The sequence below is a fragment of the Anser anser genome, assembly GCF_964211835.1.
Source record: "Anser anser genome assembly, chromosome: 3".
NCBI lineage: Eukaryota > Metazoa > Chordata > Aves > Anseriformes > Anatidae > Anser > Anser anser.
The window spans coordinates 59,082,947-59,104,842 of NC_139722.1; the positions used below are offsets into that span (position 1 = coordinate 59,082,947).

General features: G+C 35.9%; 1 protein-coding gene across 4 annotated transcripts in view; it reads left to right on the forward strand.

Annotated features, from left to right (window-relative positions):
- LAMA2 (laminin subunit alpha 2) overlaps positions 1–21,896 on the forward strand; it is a 379,619-nt gene that overhangs the window by 73,686 nt on the left and 284,037 nt on the right. For all 4 annotated transcript variants that reach the window (XM_083831898.1, XM_083831897.1, XM_083831896.1 and 1 more), the window contains exon 2: positions 17,020–17,190. In XM_083831898.1, the coding sequence (XP_083688024.1) occupies positions 17,020–17,190 (171 nt within the window). The remainder of the gene's footprint in view (positions 1–17,019; positions 17,191–21,896) is intronic.

The window sequence follows — 21,896 nt, forward strand, 5'->3', positions numbered from 1 at the left end:
TTCAGTCATTAGGTTTAAAAGAATACTTAATGAGAAGTGTCTTAGGATGTTCTACTCTTACTCACTTAAATGTGTGCTTCCTCTCTCTCCTAATATATGTAGTGTTTGTAAAGTAAGAGGTTCTTTTTGACCTCCCTGTATTTCCTCTGTCAAAAAAAGAAAGGTGCTCTTTTGGTCTATTTATTAGAAGTACTAAGAGACCTCTTTAGATACTGCCTCATCAGGAAAAGAAGTATATATATAAATACGTGTGTTTTGTTTTTCACTTGAAGATTTTTTTTTGAACTTCATTTCCATATTATTTATAAGGCAGGGCAGGTATTATCTCCATTTTACAGATGTGGAAAGAGATTTAATGTGGGGTCTTGCAATAAATGAGTGATGGAATTGGAAGCAGAACTTTGATATTTTGCCTTCCAGACATGAATGTGATTGATTCATCTGTGTGTAGTTTTTTGGCACAGGAATTTTTAAAAGCTATTTCCATTTCTTTTAACTTACACCCCACAAAACAACCAGAAACTGAGGGAAGAAAATCCCATTCTTCATGGAACACCACATGAAAGAAATTCTGGATTTGTTTTGTTTTTATTTACAAGAAAGAGACTCCAATAGAAAAAGAAAAAAAAAAAAAGTCATGTGCTTACGAGCAGGCTTATAGTAAAAAATAATAATAATAATTGTGTAAGAAATATGTATCGCTTTTGCAGTTTTGTCAGCACCTTGGATTATCTACATAATGTAAATTGATTTGTTCAAATTAAAATCAATAGAACACTTAACTTACATGAACCATCCTCAAGCGCTCAGATTCCATGCCCCCAAAGCCTCTTTCTCTAAGTATTGGCAATTCTGTAAGAAAATCCTTACTTTATATCTCTTCATATTTCCCTACTTCCATAAATTCCACTTAAAAACATTTCCTCCCTTCTTCTTCTATGAATGAGGGCTTTTATTCAGTAAATGGATATTCTACTTTACACTGTTATGCCTGCATTATTTCAGTATCTTGTTCATGGGAAGGCTTTTTGGTCACGTGGATGTGTCAAGTTTTAGAATAAAGACAACTGAGAGCATAGTAGGTGGTAGCATTAAAGAACAAACAAAAAAACAAACAACAAAAAACAACAAAAACACCACAAAAAAAAAGTAAATACTGACACTGGAAAAATTGAATAGTTGAGAAGAATTCCCATACTGGTCTGTAGCCTGTTATGAACTGAACAGAAACTTACAGAAATTGCTCTTCAGAACTAGATGGCAGATGAAAATGTTCTTCAAAAATTCTGTTCCCGGTTTACTCTCCATTATATCATAGAGTGAGTCTATCGCTAGAAACTGTTCTGGGCATAGAAACTCAGTAGGAATAGCAGCTGTGGGAAGTGGGGAAGAGGGTTTCTGTGTGTAGGACCTGAGCCTCATGTGCGTGGAATTATGATGTAGGTACAGGCAGTAATAGATTATATACCTTGTGTTAAGATTTTAAAAACATACTGCAAGGATCTTGTACAGTTGATGACTTTTTCAGTAATGCCACTTAGATGCTATTGTATCTATAGCCTCATGGATTTAATTATCAAAAATCAGAACCTTTAAGACAAATTGTGAGGGCATGTAACGTACACTGTCAGTACTGCAAATGTGTGTGTGTAACAGTATAACATGAGGACTCTGAAGCCCTTAGAAGTAAATAATATGAGCAAATTTACTCAGTTTTTTTTTTTTTTTTTTTTTTTTTTTGAGCAAGGAATCTTTTATCTTTATAATTACCCTAAGTAACAAACATCTGTGTTTGGTTGGTTTGTTTTTAAACATGTGTCTTTCAGTTGTCTTTGATTACAAAATTCATCACCTGGAGTGACTACAAGTTTAGCTCAGGTGTCGTAAGCTCATGAGGCTGGTAGATAGTCCAGTCTGAGATGCAACCAGCAGGTACATATAACCACTATGACAGCAGTTTTTGCTTGAGCCAGTCCATCTCAGTCATACCTGTTGCTTCCAGTATCCTGATCTCTATAAAGATGATGATACTAGTGACAAAGTAATACTGCCTCCATTTAGGAGGGAGTGCGTCCAACAGGAGCACTCGTCTCTTCAGTCCTACCTTGCCAGACAAAGATGGAAACAGTCATGAAACTGCTGACTGAGCAGATTCTGTGAGAGTACAGAGTATATGATCCAGGAAAAGGCAATGTGAAAATTACAGTAATTGCAAAGCAAGGACAAATGATGTTTCGTGGAATAATTACAATGTACATTACTTCTCTTTCAATTGAAAGCAACTGTTTTTATGAATATTTAGCACTCCCTCCTCCACTCCCCTCTTAAAAAAAAAAAAAAGAAGCAGAATCAATATAATGGCATAATGGCTTGGGATCACTTAGTGCTTGGACAACATCACAGGAAAGGGCAGACTGATGCTTGAATGTAAAACCAGCTAGAGGAAACACTTGAAATGAGAGGTTCAAGTTCTTATTGTAGGACTGTCTTGGGAGTTTTGCCTCTCTGAAAAAGCTGTGATATTTATCCTGCGGTTTATTCTTTTTCTGTTTCCTTCAGATGAGACCATAAATACTCAAGTCTAGGCTGTATATAGAGATTATAATCCTGTGTGCCACAGTAAAAGATTGCTTGTTCTCTCTATCCCACTTGCTTGAGATCAACTGAGTGATATAAATAGTCAATAGAATCCAATTAAAACAGAGAAGGGTTAAAACACAGACTAAAAGAGCAGAAATTAAAACAATCAAACAAAACAAAAATAATAAAACAACAACAAACAACAACAAAACAAAACCAACCAAAAGAAAAAAAAGAAAAAAACTCTGGTGATGAAATATTAATATATTAGATGTTTTAGCCAAGCCTCGGAGCAAGATAGATCAAGTATGAACACCCCACAAAAATCAACAGAAAATGAAATTTTGCTACATGACTGCAGGGGTACTTTTCTTTGATCTCAACTGTATTGACAGCACAATTGAAGCATCATTTAAGAAAGGATAAAGCCTGGCAATATCATTTTACAGAGAGAAAATACTACCATGGAAAACCTGTCTGCCCACCTATATGCACTATGTCACTGAAATATTGAATATGCGCAGGTGAGCAGAAGTCTGTGAGGAATGTTTGTAAGTAATTCTAATTTGAGTTGAGTAATTGGCTGAAGATGACCCTAGGGGTTCTTTTATAATATGAAAAATTAATTGAGATATGTATTTTTGTTATCTTTCCAATAACTGGATAACTTTGTTGATTCTCATGAAAGAAAATTTCCTCTGTAACAGACTATTAAACTGATCTCCACTGTCTTATGAATTTAATAATTGTCTGGCATTTTAGCTTTAATTATTTTTTCAATAAGTGGATAAACAATGTGTAAATAATGACACTTTCAAGAAGAGCTATAAGATTTATAGGATAGAAAATATGGCGTTGCTCTGATACAGAATCCACATGCTTCCTTCTGGTATGCTGACAGCTACCTAAGATCTGTAGTAAATTTCAAATGGCTTTGCCTTGAACCTAGTCTAGCAACAGCTGAATACATGGCAAAAATGCCACATTAACTGTTCATATATATATGTAGAAGAAAAACATACTGTTCTATGCCAGCTACACTGACTGGAATTGTCTACAGCCCACAGGTAATTGGATTTTTGCTTATATGAAAAAGCCACACACTAGACAAATGTAAGGATGAGTGTTTCAAATTTACAAACAAAAAATTCAGACATAAACTACATTAAAAAGGTTATTTCATACCCAATTTTTAACAGATTCCCTGCTTAATACAAACATGGAAAATTCACATTTAAGTGTAAAGTTTATATTTATAGTATTAATTCTTCCTTTTAACAACACCAAAATTGGTGAAAAATCATTGTGAAAAAGGTCCTATATTGAAAAGGTATTCAAACATGAATCTTTCAGAGAGATTTGATTTGTATATTCTTTGTGGAATCATCCTTCAACTTCCTCCTTCAACTTCTTTGTGTAACACACCAAAGAAAGCAAGGACTAATGAATAGTTATGCTTAGTGTTATATTGCATGAAGTTTTAAATACCATTTTCTTATGTACTTGAAACCTTAAAATCTGTATTATTAGGATATTGTACAAGAAAGAAGAGGCTTCACACTGATTGCTAACTTTTTTGGGAATTTCAGTCTGGGAATTTTTAGCATTGTCTCTGAAAATTCAGCACTATAATTTAACAAGAGGATACACTGTATTTGTGCATAACAAAAGCTAAGATGTGCTTGTAGATGCAACTCCACACCTTACTTTCAAAATGATAGTTTCGACAAAACTAATTAAAGAAATAACTAATCATTTCTCTAGCATAATGTACAAACAAAACTGTAAAATGAAAAGTTTAAAGTGGGGAGAGATGTCTTTAGGCTGTTTGTTCATTGCTTTTTCCACAGTGGCCATTGCACAGCTGGAAGCATTTTCATCAGAAAATTACCGTGAAGAAAATTCTGTCTATTCCACTGTCCCTGTAGAAATTTTACTAGTCCTACCTTGAATTATTATTATTATTATTATTATTATTATTATTATTATTATTATTATTTTGACTTGGGAGAGATGGCTTCTGTTGTCCTTACAGAATGAAACCTTTTTTTTTTTTCTGCCCCATCACCTGCCCATTTCACATATCAAAATCCCCCAAATTCTGCATTCATTGCTGTCTATCTGCAAATTCCATTTCCTGCCTATCTTAGGCCTCAGTACCTGTTCCTTTTCCTTCATTCATTTCAATTTTTCACTGATCAAGACATCATTCTCTTAAACTGTATGTCTCTTCATAACTGGACTCCATGGTATGGATACTCAATGTATTGCTGTTACCTGGAAAGCATTAATAAGTGCCTTCAACAGACCTGTTGTTTGTAGATTTACGGGTATTTACAGGCAGTTAAGTCTGTCACTCTTCTAAGCCATGTAGCTCTGCTTTTTTTTATGTGCCCCTCTTTCCCTTTCTCTTTGCCAAGCAATAAATGACTTAGAGAACACTAAAGTTTTAGATTTAGTTTTTAATGTATTTACAGATATGCCCATTTATTGCTTTTTTTTTTTTTTCTTTTTAATGGATGCTAACCAACTATGTTTTGTCAATTATACTGCTAGAAGTCTCGTTGAATAATGTGGATCTGTGTGCTTCAGTGGACAGTTTAGGTAGAATTAAAATGTGTAGAAAATAAGGTCTCCAAGAACTGAGCAGTCTGTCACCTAGAATGACTGAAAGCAACTCGTGTTTGTCAGAAAAACCTGCAGAAAAAGCTGTTGCTATACACAAAGTGGGAGGGATCCCCCCCCCCTTTTTTTTTTTGTCATTTTCCTAATTTTCAGAACAGTGAGACCAGACAAACGAAACACCTAGAGATGTACATTTGCTTGAAACTTCTGAAAAGCACACCATTAGTTCTGCATCTGAAAGTCTGTTGCTAAACCCTTTAGTAAGGTTATTAAAATAAAGATCATACTAGTGACGGTAGTGTATCTGGGGCTAGTTAAAATCCTATGGGAAGACCTGAAAGATTTCTTTCCTTGATGTGTCATCCCATGCATTTTTAAAACATCATGCAAGGGTTTGTCTTTATGTGGTTCTGATTGATTTTAATGGGATGTAAAGATGTGACGTGACAACTCTGAGTTCACTTTTATAAAGAAAAAAAGGAGGCTTTCCACTAATACAGATAGGTACAGCTTTACCAGAGAAGTATTAAGAGATATTGATATAGCTTAATTTTCATGAATGATGAAATAAATGTGTAGAGATATGTAGACAAATGTCTTCGGAAGTCACAGGCAAGAAGTACATACCAGGTTGCACATTTTGTCACTAATTCTAAACCATGGTCTGTAGCCACTGGTTTGCTAACAACTGTCTGCTCAGACCTAATTTGGTCTTCCTATTCAGTCACAGTTTAAGTTAGGGGACAAAATATATGTAAGGGAGGGAATTTATTAGGCTTTTTTTTTTTTTTTCTTCCGATGGAATGTTATGGCTTTGAAATATTCTTTCTCTCAAAATATATGTTAAAATATACTGAAATCATGCAGATACACTATTCTTTTCATGATACAGAGGAAGAATTTTAGACAGTGTGGTACTACTGTGACTACAGATACTCCGTCTAGTATGTTTGTATATGTGTACATCTTATATAAATTATAAATATATAAATACACTATTACAGTATTATAAATAAAAGCATTTTCAGCCCTTTTGTAACAAAGTCTATGGGAAATGAGTGTACTTAATGTGCAACAACTATTTCCATATACCAGAATAAAAGTACACAGTAAAATTGACGCAGAATGTTCAAAATATTCTTTCGTGGTCTTATATGTAACTGAAGAGTTTCTTGACTCAATGTGTAGGAAATACCAATCTGTATTACTGCACATTACAGGTTAAATACAACTTAATTTTGTAGTCTGTTATGAATTTTTTGCAATATTTCTCAGTTATTCTGCCAATTTGTGTCTCAGAATACTGACTGTACGGAAGTGAAATTAAGACAAACTGTTCTATTCAATGGAAAATGGAGAGTCTGTGTAAAATCACAGAATTGTAGGGGTTGGAAGGGACCTCAAGAGATCATTGGGTCCAACCCCCCTGCCAAAACAGGTTCCCTAGAGCAGGTTTCCCAGGTAGGTGTCCAGACAGGCCTTGAATGTCTCCAGAGAAGGAGACTCCACAACCTCCCTGGGCAGCCTGTCCCAGTGCTCTGTCACCCTCACCGTGAAGAAGTTCTTTTGCATACTGCTGCAGAACTTCCTGTGATCCATTTTTTGGATCACAGGTAAAAATACATCTAACGTGCAGTCTTCAGTAGTGCAATCAGTGAATGCCTAGATCTTGCTAATTTTGTGCTTTACATGCATTGAAATTGAATGGATCAAAGGTTTAAGGACTTACGGTATTACGAGAGGAGACAAACTTAGCTATTTTGACTAGGTCTTTTGCCTGTGTTTAAATAACACATACCTGTGAAATGGTATATGTAAATGGTACATGTAGTTGAAATGTTGGTTTTATGACCAGCATGGATTTACTGAGGAGAAATCATGTTTAGCCAACCTGATAGCCTTCTACAATGAGGTGACTGGCCTGGTGGATGAGGGGAGACCAGTGGATGTTGTTTACCTTAACCTTATTAAGGCTTTTGATGCTGTCTCCATAACATCCTCATAGAAAAGTTAATGAAATACAGGTTAGAAAAGTGGACAGCAAGGTGGATTGAAAACTGAATGTCCAAACGCAGATGGTTGTGATCAATGTCACAAAGTCCCTCTTGCAGGCTAGTCACTGACAATGTACCCCAGGGGTCAACACTGAGTCCAGTGCTGTTTATTCTTCTTGTTAATGACCTGGATGATGGGTCAGAGTGCACCCTCAGCAAGTTTGCTGGCAATAGAAAATTGGACAGAGTGGTTGATGCACCAGATGGTTTTGCTGCCATTCTGAGGAACCTGGACAGGCTGGAGGAATGGGCTAACAAGAACCTCATGAAGTTCAACAAAGGAAATTGCAAAGTCCTGTGCTTGGTGAGGAACAGCCCCATGCACCAGTAGAGGCTGGGGCCGAATGGCTGCAAAGAAGCTTTGCAAAGAAGGACCTCGGGGTCCTGGTGGTCAACCAGTTGACCATGAGCCAACAATGTGCTCTGTTGGCAAAGAAACTAATGGTGTTCTGGGTTGTGTTAGTTGGAGCATCCCCAGCAGGTTGAGGGAGATGGTCCTTCCCCATCTGCTCATCAGCAGTGATAATACATCTGAAGAGCTGTGTCCACACCTGGAGTGCTGTATCTAGTTCTGGGTTGTACATGGATATTTTGGAGCAAAACATTTTTGCTAGGTTAATTGTTGGACAGTTGGAATTGATAATCTTTTAAATTTTTAGGTCTTTTTAAACATAAATGAATCTATGATTCTATGAAAAACAGTGAATGACCATGAAAATAAGGACTTCGACCATTTGTTCTATGAATAGAGGCTGAGAGTGCTGGGATGGCTTATCCTTGAAAAGGCTCAGGTTTTTAGCCGTATCATGCAATTTTAGAAAGTTGTAAACAGATGTGCTTTCTAAGAACAGAAGACGCATGACTGGAAATAATTCCTGTTTGTAGTAGATGAATGTTATATCTCAGAGGTCCTTTTAATTTTTCTTCTTAGTCCTGCTTGGCTGACCAGAACCCAACTGCTGCTTTACAGAAGTTCTAACGAAGGTCATATGGCTGATAAATACAAGTATTTAACTGTGAAGACTGTTTCTTGCTTCTTCATGCATAATGCACTCCTGTTACAGATAAGGAACTTGTACAGCTAGGATTTTGCATTTTTAAATTTGTGACAGAATACAGACATATATTTGAAAATCAGTGAGTGCTTGACTCAGAATGAGAATGTAAATACCTTTGAAAATGGGATGCCCATTAGATCTCTGTGCTTTTGATTCAGTGGGAGTTCTGCCTTGGATGTCAGGGGGACAGGATTTCATCTTCACCAGTATTTTTACAGTTCTGTTTTGCTACACGGCCTTCTGTGACAGCTGTAGGAAAAAAAAATCATTACAAAGCTGGAAAATTGCTTATATATCTTATACAATATAAGATAGGTGAAAGCCGATAGCATGTTTTTTTCACTCTGTTTTGAATCTTTTTTGTTTTGCTATTAAAACCAGCAATTGTGTAAGCTGTGGAAAGGCAACGTAATATTGCTGTGTAATCAATGTACCCTTTTTCAGATGCCTCTGTTAGGACTATAGTTAATTTTGTTATCAAGCTTCTTTAGGTATTATACTGTCTTTTATGTTGAAGTTAAATATGCAGGAGGTTATGTGTAATGTTACTGAGTATGAAGAGAGAAAATTATCTGAAAGTAAAAGCAAGCCACTTCTACCACTGAACACCCAAACTACATTTCCACTTCCTTTTGAAGCAAAAACGGATGACTGTGTAATAATACTATAATGTACAATGGCTTAGGGCAACAGACATAAATGATGACCAAAGTAGTTGTTTTCTGATTTTGTTTTCTTCTGGACAAATGGGCTTTAGTGTCATTTTTCTTCAGTCTGTGAGCTCTGTTGTGGCTGGACAGCTATTTTGTCAAATTGGACTTATTTTCCAGTTGTATAAAACTCTTCATCTACATTGTGGATAGAGTGCATTAAGTTATTCCCTGTGGTGCACAGCTGGAAACTATTCTTTGCTGCAACATTTTGTTTTGTTTTGTCCCAGTTTTTTCTCCCCACTGTGTTCCCACACACTAGCATAGCTTCGTGCTGCAACAGACAAGTATCTCTTTTTCCAGTGACACTTCTTAGAACATCAGAAATTGACATATTCTCTTTTGTCTTTTTAGTACAAATTCAGTGGCAAACAGCTCTGCTTGATTGCATGAACATTTCAAAGTACAGACTAGGAAGATTGGCTTGAAAAGTTAGACATACTTAGGCAGGCTGTTTTATTTGCTTCTTTGAACAGACTAAGGATATTTTGAGAAGACTGGAGGAAATACACACTGCCAAATATTGGTCTGTTTAGAAGAGAGGAGTATGCAGGTCTTAAAAGAGCTTTCTTTGAAGGCAAAAAATATTTCTTCAGTTCTAATGCTTTAATAAGACACAAAGAAATCCCAAAGCTGGTAAAACCATGTTTGTCTTCTATCTTGGATTTTTTTTTAATACTATTAAGAAACAATACTTTTTTTTTTTCCAAATTAGCATTTTGCTTATGTGTCCACACACTGCTATTATTTATATTAATTTTTCTCTCAGTAAAGTGGAGCACCAATCCTATCACTGAGTAACCATAATCTAGATATTAAATAATACTGAATGCAAAATTTCACATCAACCATTATCTGTCAAGAAGAAAGTTTATAGACCCTTCTTTCAGTGTCTAATTGCAACGGTCTTTCTTCTTCCAATTTTCTTCTCTTTCTCAGTCTCCCCCACTCAAGCAGTTCCTTCTGTCATCGCCATTCAGAGGTGTCTATAAATGTTATCTGCTGTCTACTGTTACTAATTGATGGTTCCTTGTTTCTCACTCAGCGTGGCTGTCACTTCCTCTATGCAGTAGCATAAGCCTAACAGAGGTTATAATCTTGGTCTTGATTCTTCCCTGGTGATTCTTGATTTCATTCTATTGCCACAGTGTCCTTCTAGTAAGATGTATCCCACCAGATGTTCTGTAGACACAGGATGCTGATGAGATTGAAATGGGATTTTCAATTCTCCATGGGTTATGTGAAGGGAAGAAAATAAAATTATGTCAGAACTGGTAAATGGTAGAAAAACTAATGTACAAAGCAATTATTTTGTTTACATTTACATCTAGTTTCAGTACCTCTCCTTTGCTGTAGCTGCTTCTTGACTACTTTTAAAAGTAGGTTATTCCAGTGACTATCCCCGCTTCATAATGAACCTGTAATCACTGTTCGGCAGCTGGAGATATAGTTAATATATTTGATTTCCCACTAGAATCCTTCCATCCCCTCTCAGCAAGGGAAATCAACTAGGTCTTGCAGTGTGCTCTGAAGGTCAATCAAATTGGGGTCAATCTATCTGGGAGGAGAGTGAGGGTGAGAGTGAGATTGAATTCAAAAGCTGACAGGCTTTATGAAAATGTCTTGTACCTGCTACTTGTGTATCTTGTGTGCTTCTGCTGATCTCAACTACTGCAATAAAGCATGTGGAAAATCTGACAGTTTCTCAAAGAAGTAAGTAATAAGGCATGACAAAATAGGGCAGGGTGCCAGGCATCAGATCGGTGGTTTTTATTCCACTGATACTCATTGAACTTTTATGAGCCTGGACATTGGTGAGGAATGTGAAAAGTACATAAAAGAAAACGTGAAGCTGGGCTGTTGTTTTCCTGTATGTTGTGGGATCAGGAAAACATAAGACAATGAATCAGGTAATACTGTTCTGCAGAAAACTTCAAGGAAATCAACAGTCTCAGAGAATGTTCTGAGAATCGGTAGGATAAGTAGCTATTAATGAGACCTCTATGAATGCAAGGTAATAATGGGAAATAGTATAGAGGATTATGGTTGGTGTAAAAAGTGAATATTGGCAAAAATATTATGGTTTCATTAGCAAAACCAAGGTTACAGTTTATATTCCAATTTGAGTGGACCTTGTTGTGGGGCTATATGTGCCACAACCCTTAATAAGAAACAGCTACAGGTACATATTGGAACAGCAACATTGACTCTGTTCAGTCTTGGAAGCTGGAAAAGTTTAGGAAAAGTTGCTTAGGAAAAAACATGAAAGAAAAGATGAGTACAGTGATGCCTCCATCGGTAAAAGCCTGCAACAGCCAGTGATTTAGGGATATTCAGAGCTGACAGTTGCATACCAAGCCCTTCAGGTTTAGCAGTCCCAGAGGAACCTTGTTCTATGTATAATTCCAATTGTTTTTTAACTCACTTCTACTTCTGGAGTAAAACATTTTATAGTAAAGTATTCTAGAATTTAATTTCTATTAAACCAAAAAGAAGTTCCATTAATAAACAGATAAAAAATCCCAATCAATGAAGAAAACTTTTTTATGGTAAGATGAGTCATCAGCCCCAACTTGTGGTACAACTAACTAAACTTACCTTGTTCACTTCCATGCTAAACCCATTTATGATTTTATATACAGCTATATAATTTTATACATCTCCCATTGAGATCTTTTCCCAGCAGAAGGCTTGCAGACTATGTATTTCCACATTAAAAAGTCAATCTACAGGTGAGATCTCGCCACACCTTTCTTTACCTTTTAGTTCTGCCATGTCCTTTTGGAGATGACACTTGAGAAATTTTGTACAGTTACTAAGTTGTCATTATGGATGGATTCATGCAATAATGTAATGACTTTTTTTTCTATTCCTTCAGCTAATATTTTCATTGAAATATGCATAATAACTCTTTCAGGGGTGGTAATAGCTGGTTCAGAGCCTATAATATTTTACCCCAGTGTATTAATTTCCATTCCTCACTTTCATCTGCCATTTTATTGCCTAGACAGACCATACTGTGAAATTTTTCTGCAACTCTTTGTAGTTTGTCCTTAGTTTGATTATTGTGAAAACTTCTATCATAAACTGTCACCTTACTTACTATCTTCTTTTAAAAATTATTTTTATACTTTTTAAAATTACTTTTTTTAATTACTTTTTAATTAAAATTACTTTTTAATCTTCTTTTTAAAATTACTTATTTAACTGTTGAACAGAACAGGATTCAGCAAAGATCACTGTGGTTTTCCAGTGTTATTTCCCCTTTTTTTTTTTTGTTTACATAATTATGTCTTGAGTTGTCCTCATATGTCATGATAGCTTAGTTCCTTTAATGGCCTTTGCAGAATCTTGTCAAAGTGAATTTAATCTAAATATGTTGAATTTGGTGCATCACTCATATGTTTATGCTTGCCAATTTCTACAAAGAGCTCTGGTATTGATAAAGGATGAATTGTGTGGTTTCTGTTAAAAATAAATAAATTACCACTGGACTCAGTGTATCATACTGATCTAGGCATCCACTATTTTTGTCTTTAAAACGGATATTGAGATCTGCTTTGATCCAGGAAGCCTTTGAAAAACTAACATTATTAGTTAGTGCTTTGGTACCAAGCCCTACTTAAGTAGTACAGTGGCGAGGCAAAAGTTGATTTCATTGGAGTTTGTAGGTGAAAATCACCTACCTATTACTGCTGATTTACTGCTGTTCAGTTTACCTTTTTTTAAATTTATTTTTTCCTAAAAGTGTTTCTGTTGACATCATGTGCTAGATTTATCATCAGTAATTCTGTAAGAATTGAGCAGGTTTCTTTTTGGTTGCAAATTTTTTTTGATTACCCTTGCATGGTACGCCATTTTAAAGAACTTGTTTAGTTTTTGTGTTGTCTTTTATAGATAATCATCTGTCAACACTAAACAAGCTGTCTATCAGGCTTCTATCCGTAGAAGCTCAATGGAATATGTTGCAGGCTGATAGACCTAGGTGTAAAGCAGAAAGATAGAAAGATGGCTATACCTATTTCATAGGTTGGAATCTGAGACAGTGTGCTTCTCTTCATGAAACAGACATCTATTGAAAACCAGAAATTGAGCCCAAGCTGTTAAAGCCAAAGTCTAATTACAAGCCAATCTTTTCTCTCTCTTTTCTTGCAATTGCTAGAATTTCGGTATTTAAAGGTAGAAAGGTAGATTTTTTTTGTTCCTTTTTTTTTTTTTTTTTTTTCCCCAGTAACACAAAGGAGGGAAAAGATTGATGTAGCTAGCAGTTGAAAGGAGTGGAATTTCTCTGCTTACACTTGAGCTACACAAAATAGAGATAATGTGCTTCTGGCTCAGATGTATTTTACCCAGTCTTTGCACTGGAGCAAGTGATTACTAAATGTTTTTGGCAATAAAGGAAGAAGATCTTTCTGTAATTATAGTAGATCATGTTTTGCAAGTATTTCATAGCAGGATGGCTGTAGAATTCAAGGTAATATTGACGACTAAATAAAATTTATAATTTAGTGAGCAATTGACTTTTAAGATGCACAAAACTAGTACACCACTTTTAAAATATTTCTTCTGTATGATTGTCATCATAAACATAAAAAAATAAGGCAAAGCTGTCTAAAAATTAAAATGGGTTGCCGTGAGCTCTCTTGACTACTTTCACTTGCTATGGTTATGGTTGGATAGATGTGAATTTTAAAAAAGATACAGTGTATATTAGCATCATGAACATTCACATTTTTTATTTCAAAGTCAAATGGCCTAATTAAAGGATTGAGGACAACAAATGCTTTCATCTTCTGTGTTGCTAGAATCTCTTGAATGTTTTGTGAAAAAGTGTTATATTAATTGCTAGAATGCAATATGAAAAGCATTGCTTCCTCCATTCCATCAGGCTTGCCCATCAAATGGTATTTAAAAGCAGAGCGTTATTTTGGGCTATGCAAAGCACTGTCCCAGAATTAGTGCAGAGCTTAGCATCACTTCTCTGACTGGTAGAAAGCATTTGCTTCAGCCACAGCTATAGTATGCATTCCTCTAAACATCTAAGAAAATTTACAGACTGGCACAGAACGAAAATGATACAGGAAGCAACTGATAGGTGACACAGCCCTTCCCTAATGGGCAGAGTAGAATTTCTGTTGTTGTTCCAGTTCTAGTTTTGCTTCTGCCTCTTCTGAGTAGGCTCATGTGACTGACAGTCATGACTTCATCCTGAGCTGTGTAGTAAGGGAGTCACAAGGATCTTACATTCCTGTACCAAATAGGTCGCAGTAAAACTAGATCAGTCATTAAAGCAGATTGGGATTTTCTCTGAAGAATCAATAAATAAATCCTACTGTGTGTGATGTTCATTGGAAATTGCCAAATCTATAATTTGCAATTCAAAAAATAAACAGTGTGTCAGAGGAATGCCCCCTTTAGGTAAATGTGGCCATTTTACAATAGCTATTAATTACATAAATGTGATCTGAGATCTGATGTATGGCATCTCATGGTAGGAAATGCAAGTTTAAAGGGAAGAGAATGTGAATTCCACCTACCACTCAAGGGAAAATGAATTATTTCTCCCATTCCAAAACGTCAACCTGATGCAGAAAATTTCCCTTCGGCTCCCTCAAGGAAAGCTGTAGGCCTGAACATGAATGCTCTTAAGGCTTCTTGGAAGTACAGACTATTTGAAAAAAGTTCAAGTAGGTAGTTGTTAATTGTGATTTTTAACTTGTTAAAATTATGGTGCCAGGGAGTTCATCAATACCAAACCGTAAGCACTGGCTGACGGGTGGGAGGACTTTATGCATCTCCTGCTCCCTGCCTGCCAGATCCATTCCTGTGAGCCTGCAGGAAGTGGAACACCGCACACTCAACACAGTCTCTTCAGTGAAACATCTAATGCTCGTTTAGGTGCCTGTGTTTGCACTGATTATGGACAAGGATGTATGGTACTTTTGCCCTAAGTTACACTGCACATAAAAGAGGCTACCTGAGAGTGAATTTTTATTCTAACCGATGAGCTTCTTAAGTACTCTATATTTCCTATGTCTCTTAAATTAGAATTTGAGTTAAAATTTAGAATATTGATATCATTTGTGTATAGACACACAATGTGTATATTTTTATAACTTTGTGAATCTGGAGGCTTTTTGCATGTTCTTTTTCAGCTGTTACACTATTTTTGAAGGAATATTTTTCCTGATTTTATGTACTGCAATTCATTTCATGTAGTATCCTAGAGTCCTTTTAGCAGGCTCCCTTTTGAGGAAATAAGCTACTCGTCTCCAAACGAAATGCCAGATTCTGTGTTAAGACTAAATGATTACCGTCTTTTACACTATTAACTTTACACAGTCTAAAAAAAGAATAATGTGGCTGTAAGTCAACATAGGAGGTTCCACAGCTATTAACAATTCATCTACTCTGCTAATGCTTACACTGTTTTTTACCATGTGCCCCCATTGTAGAATACAGCAAATATAACTGATTGCATTGAATAAAAATGCAAGAACAACTGTACAGATTCTCAAATGTGATGAAAATGGGCTGTAATCTGTACAGAAGAAAGCTACAAAGATCAATAAAATCTCAACTATTGATTGGCTATACAAATTACACAGGTTAGTAACTAATTGGTTGCCTTGAACAAGTGGTGTGTTTGATATGGTTCTAAAGCGAGCGTGAGAGTCACTAACTCACAGTGTCAGAGGACAGCTGTACCATGACCATGCAAGCTTGGTAATTAAATGGCACACAGGTTAATTGCAGACAGGAGACTGGAGTTAAAGGACTGAAAGGAATCACTTGAATAGTGTTCTCTATAGAGGAAAAAGGAAGCCTTTTTAAAGGGATCTTTATCAATGTACAATTGCAAATTCAGTTTTGATTAAAGCCTTATTTTAAAGCTATAATAATAATACAAAAGGTTTATAAACTGAATGGATTACAGAAGAGTGCATTTGGGGCCAGTGAAAATTGCCACCATATAATTCTGAAGACGATCCCAATCCATACCTTAGAATTTTGTTGTTGTTGTTTTGGTTTAACCTCCAGCCATGACAAATTATTCTTTTAAGGATACAAAACATTGATTTTCATGTGAACGTATACATTCAACCCATCAAATCAGTTTGTCTCCATGGATCGATTTTATCATGGCTCAAAGATTTTGATCAGTATTTATTGGGAGGGAGAGTAAGCCACCTTAACGATGGTTCTTCATATGGGTTATAATTTTTATAGCTTACTGCTACATGAAAGTCAGTTCAGCAGAGCAGTCAGACGTGTTTAAGTGCCGTGGTGAATGAGAATTATAATATATCACACAGCAAGAGCACCTGAGAAAAATAACAACAGCACTGTCGTAGAAGATATAACGTTGTATACATTATCCACTTCTTGAGGAAAGGGGAAGAGGAAGCAAACCATGCATGGCAGATGTTGTTCATGTTGCTGCATGAATTACTCAGTTCCTCTGATGGCAAGGGTGACTGAGAGGTCCTAAGCAGAACAGTAAGACAGTGTAACACAAATGATGCAGTCTGTGAAGGAGAAGCTTCTCCATGGGAATGTAAGCAGAAAGGAAGAGTAATAGGGAGTTTTCATGGGTATTTGCGTACAATGATTCAAAGCCCAATTGGGTAGGCAGTCAAAATAATGGTTTGATTATGAAAAGAACAATTTGATGATCCTTTTTATGTTTCCATACCGTATTTTCTCCTCTGACATTCTGCTGCTCAAGATATAACCAGAGGGTACGAATCTGAATTTTAGAAGGGAATGAGGAGGAAATCACCAGTATAATGGCTTTATTCTAAATTCTGGATTCAAAGCCAAAGTTGGTGGTGCTTTTCTGTGCTTCATTACTTCCATAGTTGTTGAAAAGAAAGCCTTTTGCTTAGATGCCATAACAGATGTTATGTTCATTTGTGATTGTATTACTAAATTCACCTTGCATTTGCCTCTGTTGCTTTTGTTTATGATTTTATTTTATTTTGTTTCCAGGATTGTTTCCTGCAGTGCTGAACCTGGCTACTAATGCTCTCATCACAACCAATGCTACCTGTGGAGAAAAGGGTCGGGAAATGTACTGCAAGCTTGTTGAACATGTTCCTGGGCAGCCTGCAAGGAACCCTCAGTGCCGTATTTGCGATCAAAGGAGCAGGGTTCCACATCGTACGTGTACCATTTTCATTTTGTTCCTTTCAAATGATTTTTTTCCTAGTGGTTGTAGATACTCAGCAGACAAAGATGTATGTCAGTGGCCTGATTACTATGAAATGTCTACCTCTTTCTTTTTAAATTAGGTTACCCATCTCTTCCTTTAGTATTTCAAAATCTGTATCTGTTACATAGACTTAGCTAACTGAAGCTTTAATTGACAGAGTGTAAGTGGAGAACTGAAGTTCAGATTTAGGAAAACTAAGTGTCTACAGCTGTTGTTGGCTTCTCTTCATATATGCTGACCATGAATGAAAAACAGATTACTCTTACCTGTATACTTACATATAGAATTTGAACATTTCAGCCAGCCTAAGCAACATCTGAAATTTCAGTTTAGGGCTAACTAACTGTTGTGGTTTAATCTGGCTGGCAGCTAAGCGCCACACATTTGCTCCCCGTCCCCCTCTCCAGTGGGATGGGGGAGAGAATTGGAAAAAAGTAAAAGCTTGTGGGTTGAGATAAAGACAGTTTATTAGGACAGAAAAGAAAGGAAAATAATAATAATAGTACTGCTAATAATAATGTGTATAAAACAAGTGATACACAGTACAATTGCTCACCACCTGCTGAGTGATGCCCAGCCTATCCCCAAGCAGCCAGTATCCCCCACCCTGGCCAGCTACCCCATATTAATTGCTCTGCATGACTCTATATGATATGGAATACCCCTTTGGCCAGTTTGGGTCAGCTGTCCTGGTTCTGACCCCTCCCAGCTCCTTGTGCACCTCCAGCCTGCCCACTGGCAGGACAGTGTGAGAAGCTGAAAAATCCTTGACTTAGTGTAAGAACTGCTCTGCAACAATTAAAACATCAGCGTGTCACCAACATTATTCTCATCCTAAATTCAAAACACAGCACCATACCAGCTACTAGGAGGAAAATTAACTCTACCCTAGCCGAAACCAGGACACTAACCCATTTTATTGTGTTTTGGGATTTTTTTTTTTAAATTATTTTGTAGTTAATTCAGTTTGACTGAGACAGCAAAAAGGAGATTAGACAATTAAACTGCTTGGTTTAATTGCTTAGGTTTTAATATTAAAATTGATCTGCACAAACGGTGTTTTTCTTAAGACTGCCAGCAAGCAAAATCAGTTTTCACATATAAACTTAATATCATCAGGTTCAGAGATGTGTGTTTCTTACCAGTTACGAATCATTTGGAAGATTAGAAATAAGAGAACTTCTGTCTTGATTGTACAAGTTTAATTTCATATGAGCTTGCAATGAAAGACATTCATAGAATTAACCTGGTCAGATTTTTCTGGGTATATCGACACTGCAGATGATAGAAGATGTAGAGACTCTTGATACAGCTTCTAATGGAATAGATGCAATGTTAGAAGAAGCATACAGAAGCATGAAGTTTCCTGAAGACAATATATCTTTTTTTTTTTTCCAATTGTTTACCTCTAAAACTTAGATTAGACATATTTATACCTTATGACAAAGCATACTTAAGCATGTGGTTAAAGCCACGGGAAATAAATAAATAATAATAATAATTTATCTACTAACTTGCTAACTCTACACAGGATGAGCAACCTGTGGTATAGCTTTCCAGAAAGAAGCCTCTCCTTAGAGGCTTCCTTCCTGGGCCACCCTTCCTAGAATTATTTTACCAATTACACAGTCTTTTCCTAATAGCTAATCTGCATCTTCCCTGCAGAAATTCAAGTATGTTATGTTTTTCCTAACCTCGGCCAACACAGGGAATGGATTACTTCCATTTTCTTTGCAAAAGTCTTTTTACTTACTTGAGGGTTGCTATTATTGCTCTGTCTAGTTTTTACACTAATCTATTCTTTTCCTGTCTTCTCCGTATAGGTTGTATGATCTAGAACTCTATGTAAACTGCAGTTCTCAGTTCTCTCTACAGGTTTTCATCTATATTAAAATTCACCTGAGCTCTTACCAACACTGCAGAGAGATTCAGGTTTCCTTCAGAATAAGCAGATTATATTGCTGTTTACACATCTAATTTAGATATATCCCCGTTTAAATTGTGTGATACCACTGAGAGATATTTAGCTAGTTGGCCATTGTAATCCCCAGATGCTTTCTCACTAAATGACTACCTATCCACTTGCTCCCTATCTTGTATTTACAAAGCTAATTATAATTGCCCCATTATAGATTACTTCAATTGTCTGAACACAGTTGCAACTTACTTTTTTCCCCCAAGGTCATTTTTCAAGTTTTGATGGCTTCTTTAATTGTAGTAAATGCTGTCTTCTCAGGAAAGATCATGCATTTGTATTGTAGTAATGTAAGCATTCAAATGATTTTACATTATAGTAGTGGGTCTCATTCAGAAGATTAAATTTTTTTTGGCTGCATTTAGACTGCCAGAAACACTGTGTGATATATTCTGTCCTTTCTTTACAGAAGAGCATTTAGATATGCATGTACATAATACAATTATTGTTTTTTTTATCAACTTTAACTCCAATAAATAAATAAATAAATAAAACAGAGCTGTACTGCTTTGTCTCCATGTTCCACCTATAATAGTAGATAGATGCATGTATGTTTATACAGCCCTCTTTATTGTCGCCATTTATATGTATAAACACCTCATCTGAATGATTTGTATCCATGTTTTCCCTCGCTCCTACCCTCTTCTAAATTTGAGAGACTGCTTGGCTTCAGAATGACTGGCCTTTTGTTGCCAACCTCATCTCTTTTTAAGGTTTTTAAATGTTCATTTGGCAGAAGGAAGTGCTTTATTTAAACAAAGTTAGCTCATTAATGGGAGAACCATGTAATGTAACCAGACTTTAAATGATCCCCCTGGAATGTGTGAGTCTGGAGTGCCTCCCCTTAATTACTGTAGTAGGAAATGAACACAGATTCCCTGGTTAATCACATGTGAGCCCAAATTAAAGAAGAGAGTTTGATGGGTTCAGTCTGTAAGTTCCCCCCATCCTTGTCATCGATTAGAGAGACTGGTCCTTGAACTGCGTTTGCAATCCAGTCCGTTTTGCAAATACTGTATAATTTTCCCTTCCTTTTTAAAAAGGTAAAAAATGCCAACAATTAATCAGTTTTCAAATTAATTATGATTAAACTTTCATAATGGTGATTACAGTTAACTGTTGATTCATCTCCCAACTGTCCTTCTCATGATTTATCTTTATATCAATTTCACCTGAAGAGACTTGCATCAAAATTTCCAATTAGACAGTTTCTGACACAATCACTGAGGAGCTCTGAGTTTGATTTACAAATGATTTTTTGCTAGCACTCATTTAAAGCCAAAGTTTGTGAAGATGATCAGAGATCTGAGAATTGACAACATGTAAGGCTTGGGTGTTATTTTATTTTTCTTTTTTTTCTTCAATAGAAAGATAATGCTGCTAACAATGTCACTTGTAGTGTGTATCCTAGCTGGCAGATGTTGATGCTCAGTAATGCCACTGAATAATTTGATTTTTAAATTAAATTTTTCACATTTTCAATTTTGCAGGCTTATACCTTCTATTACTCCCACAAAGCCCTTTAATTGTATCTTTAAATATGTTCAGACATTCTGGCTTTCCTTAATGAGCTAGTCCTCCTGTCCTCCACAGGTGGTTGATGTAGCAAGAAAACAGAGACACAAAGACTGTCTATCTTACTGGTTTATTTAAATAATAATTAGAATAACAAGGAAATTAATCAATTCATGAATTAATTCTTTGGAATACTAGGATGAGCTAGTAATGAAACATATTCTAGTTTTATATCCAGAAAGCCTGCCAGTTTAGAAAGCTATCCATAATGAGAGGGGTAAGATTTCTCTGACCTTGTTATGTTCTTGCTGACAGAATGCACATAGAAGAAACCTACTGTATTTGAATTACCTTTGGGTTATTTTCACCATAATGTACAGACTTGCTCTAGGTAATTAGGGACTTCAAAATGCATCAGATAGAACCTCATATCTTTTAAAATTGAGATTTTGGTATTCTCCAGTTGATACAGGAGACAGTCATGAATTGGCCATAAAAAGTAACCTAGAGTTGAGTGCTATTTTTCTCAGTCAAAGTAACATTAAAATACTGTGTAATTAAATTTCATTAGATTAGAAAATCTTGAAATCTAACAATAATTTCATTCTGTAAATATTCTTTTATCCCAATTATTTTGGATTTATTTGTGACACTGCAACAGACTAAACGTGGGCATGAAAAGTAATGCATCTTGGACTTAGATATGAATGGTTCATATGTTAAAAGTGAGCCATCTTTGTACATGTGTTTGTGAGTCAGACAATTTTCCTGTTGAGAAATATATTCTGTAATAATTCATGAATCATCTTCTCTGTAACAATTTCTGAATTATTTCCTGAATTATTGCCATGTGCTTAGGAATGCAAGTACCAGAATTACTGTGATCTCTGCTTTCCCTGCACACCAGACCTCAGGATTCTGATTTGTTGTTTCTACTGCAACATTTAATGACTTTGCAGTACTTAAAACTTTGAAAGATTGCAGGAAGTGTTCACGCCATCTGATTTAGATGCCTATATTTTCTGTAGACTCAGGAGAGCCTCCAGCTGTATTTATTTAGGTACTCTGAGTAACCTCGTGGCAAGACTAACCAAATTTCGGGGCTAATATTAGACGAATATTCTAGTAACGATAAGCCTAAGACTGCTCCGAGAAAAAAAAAAA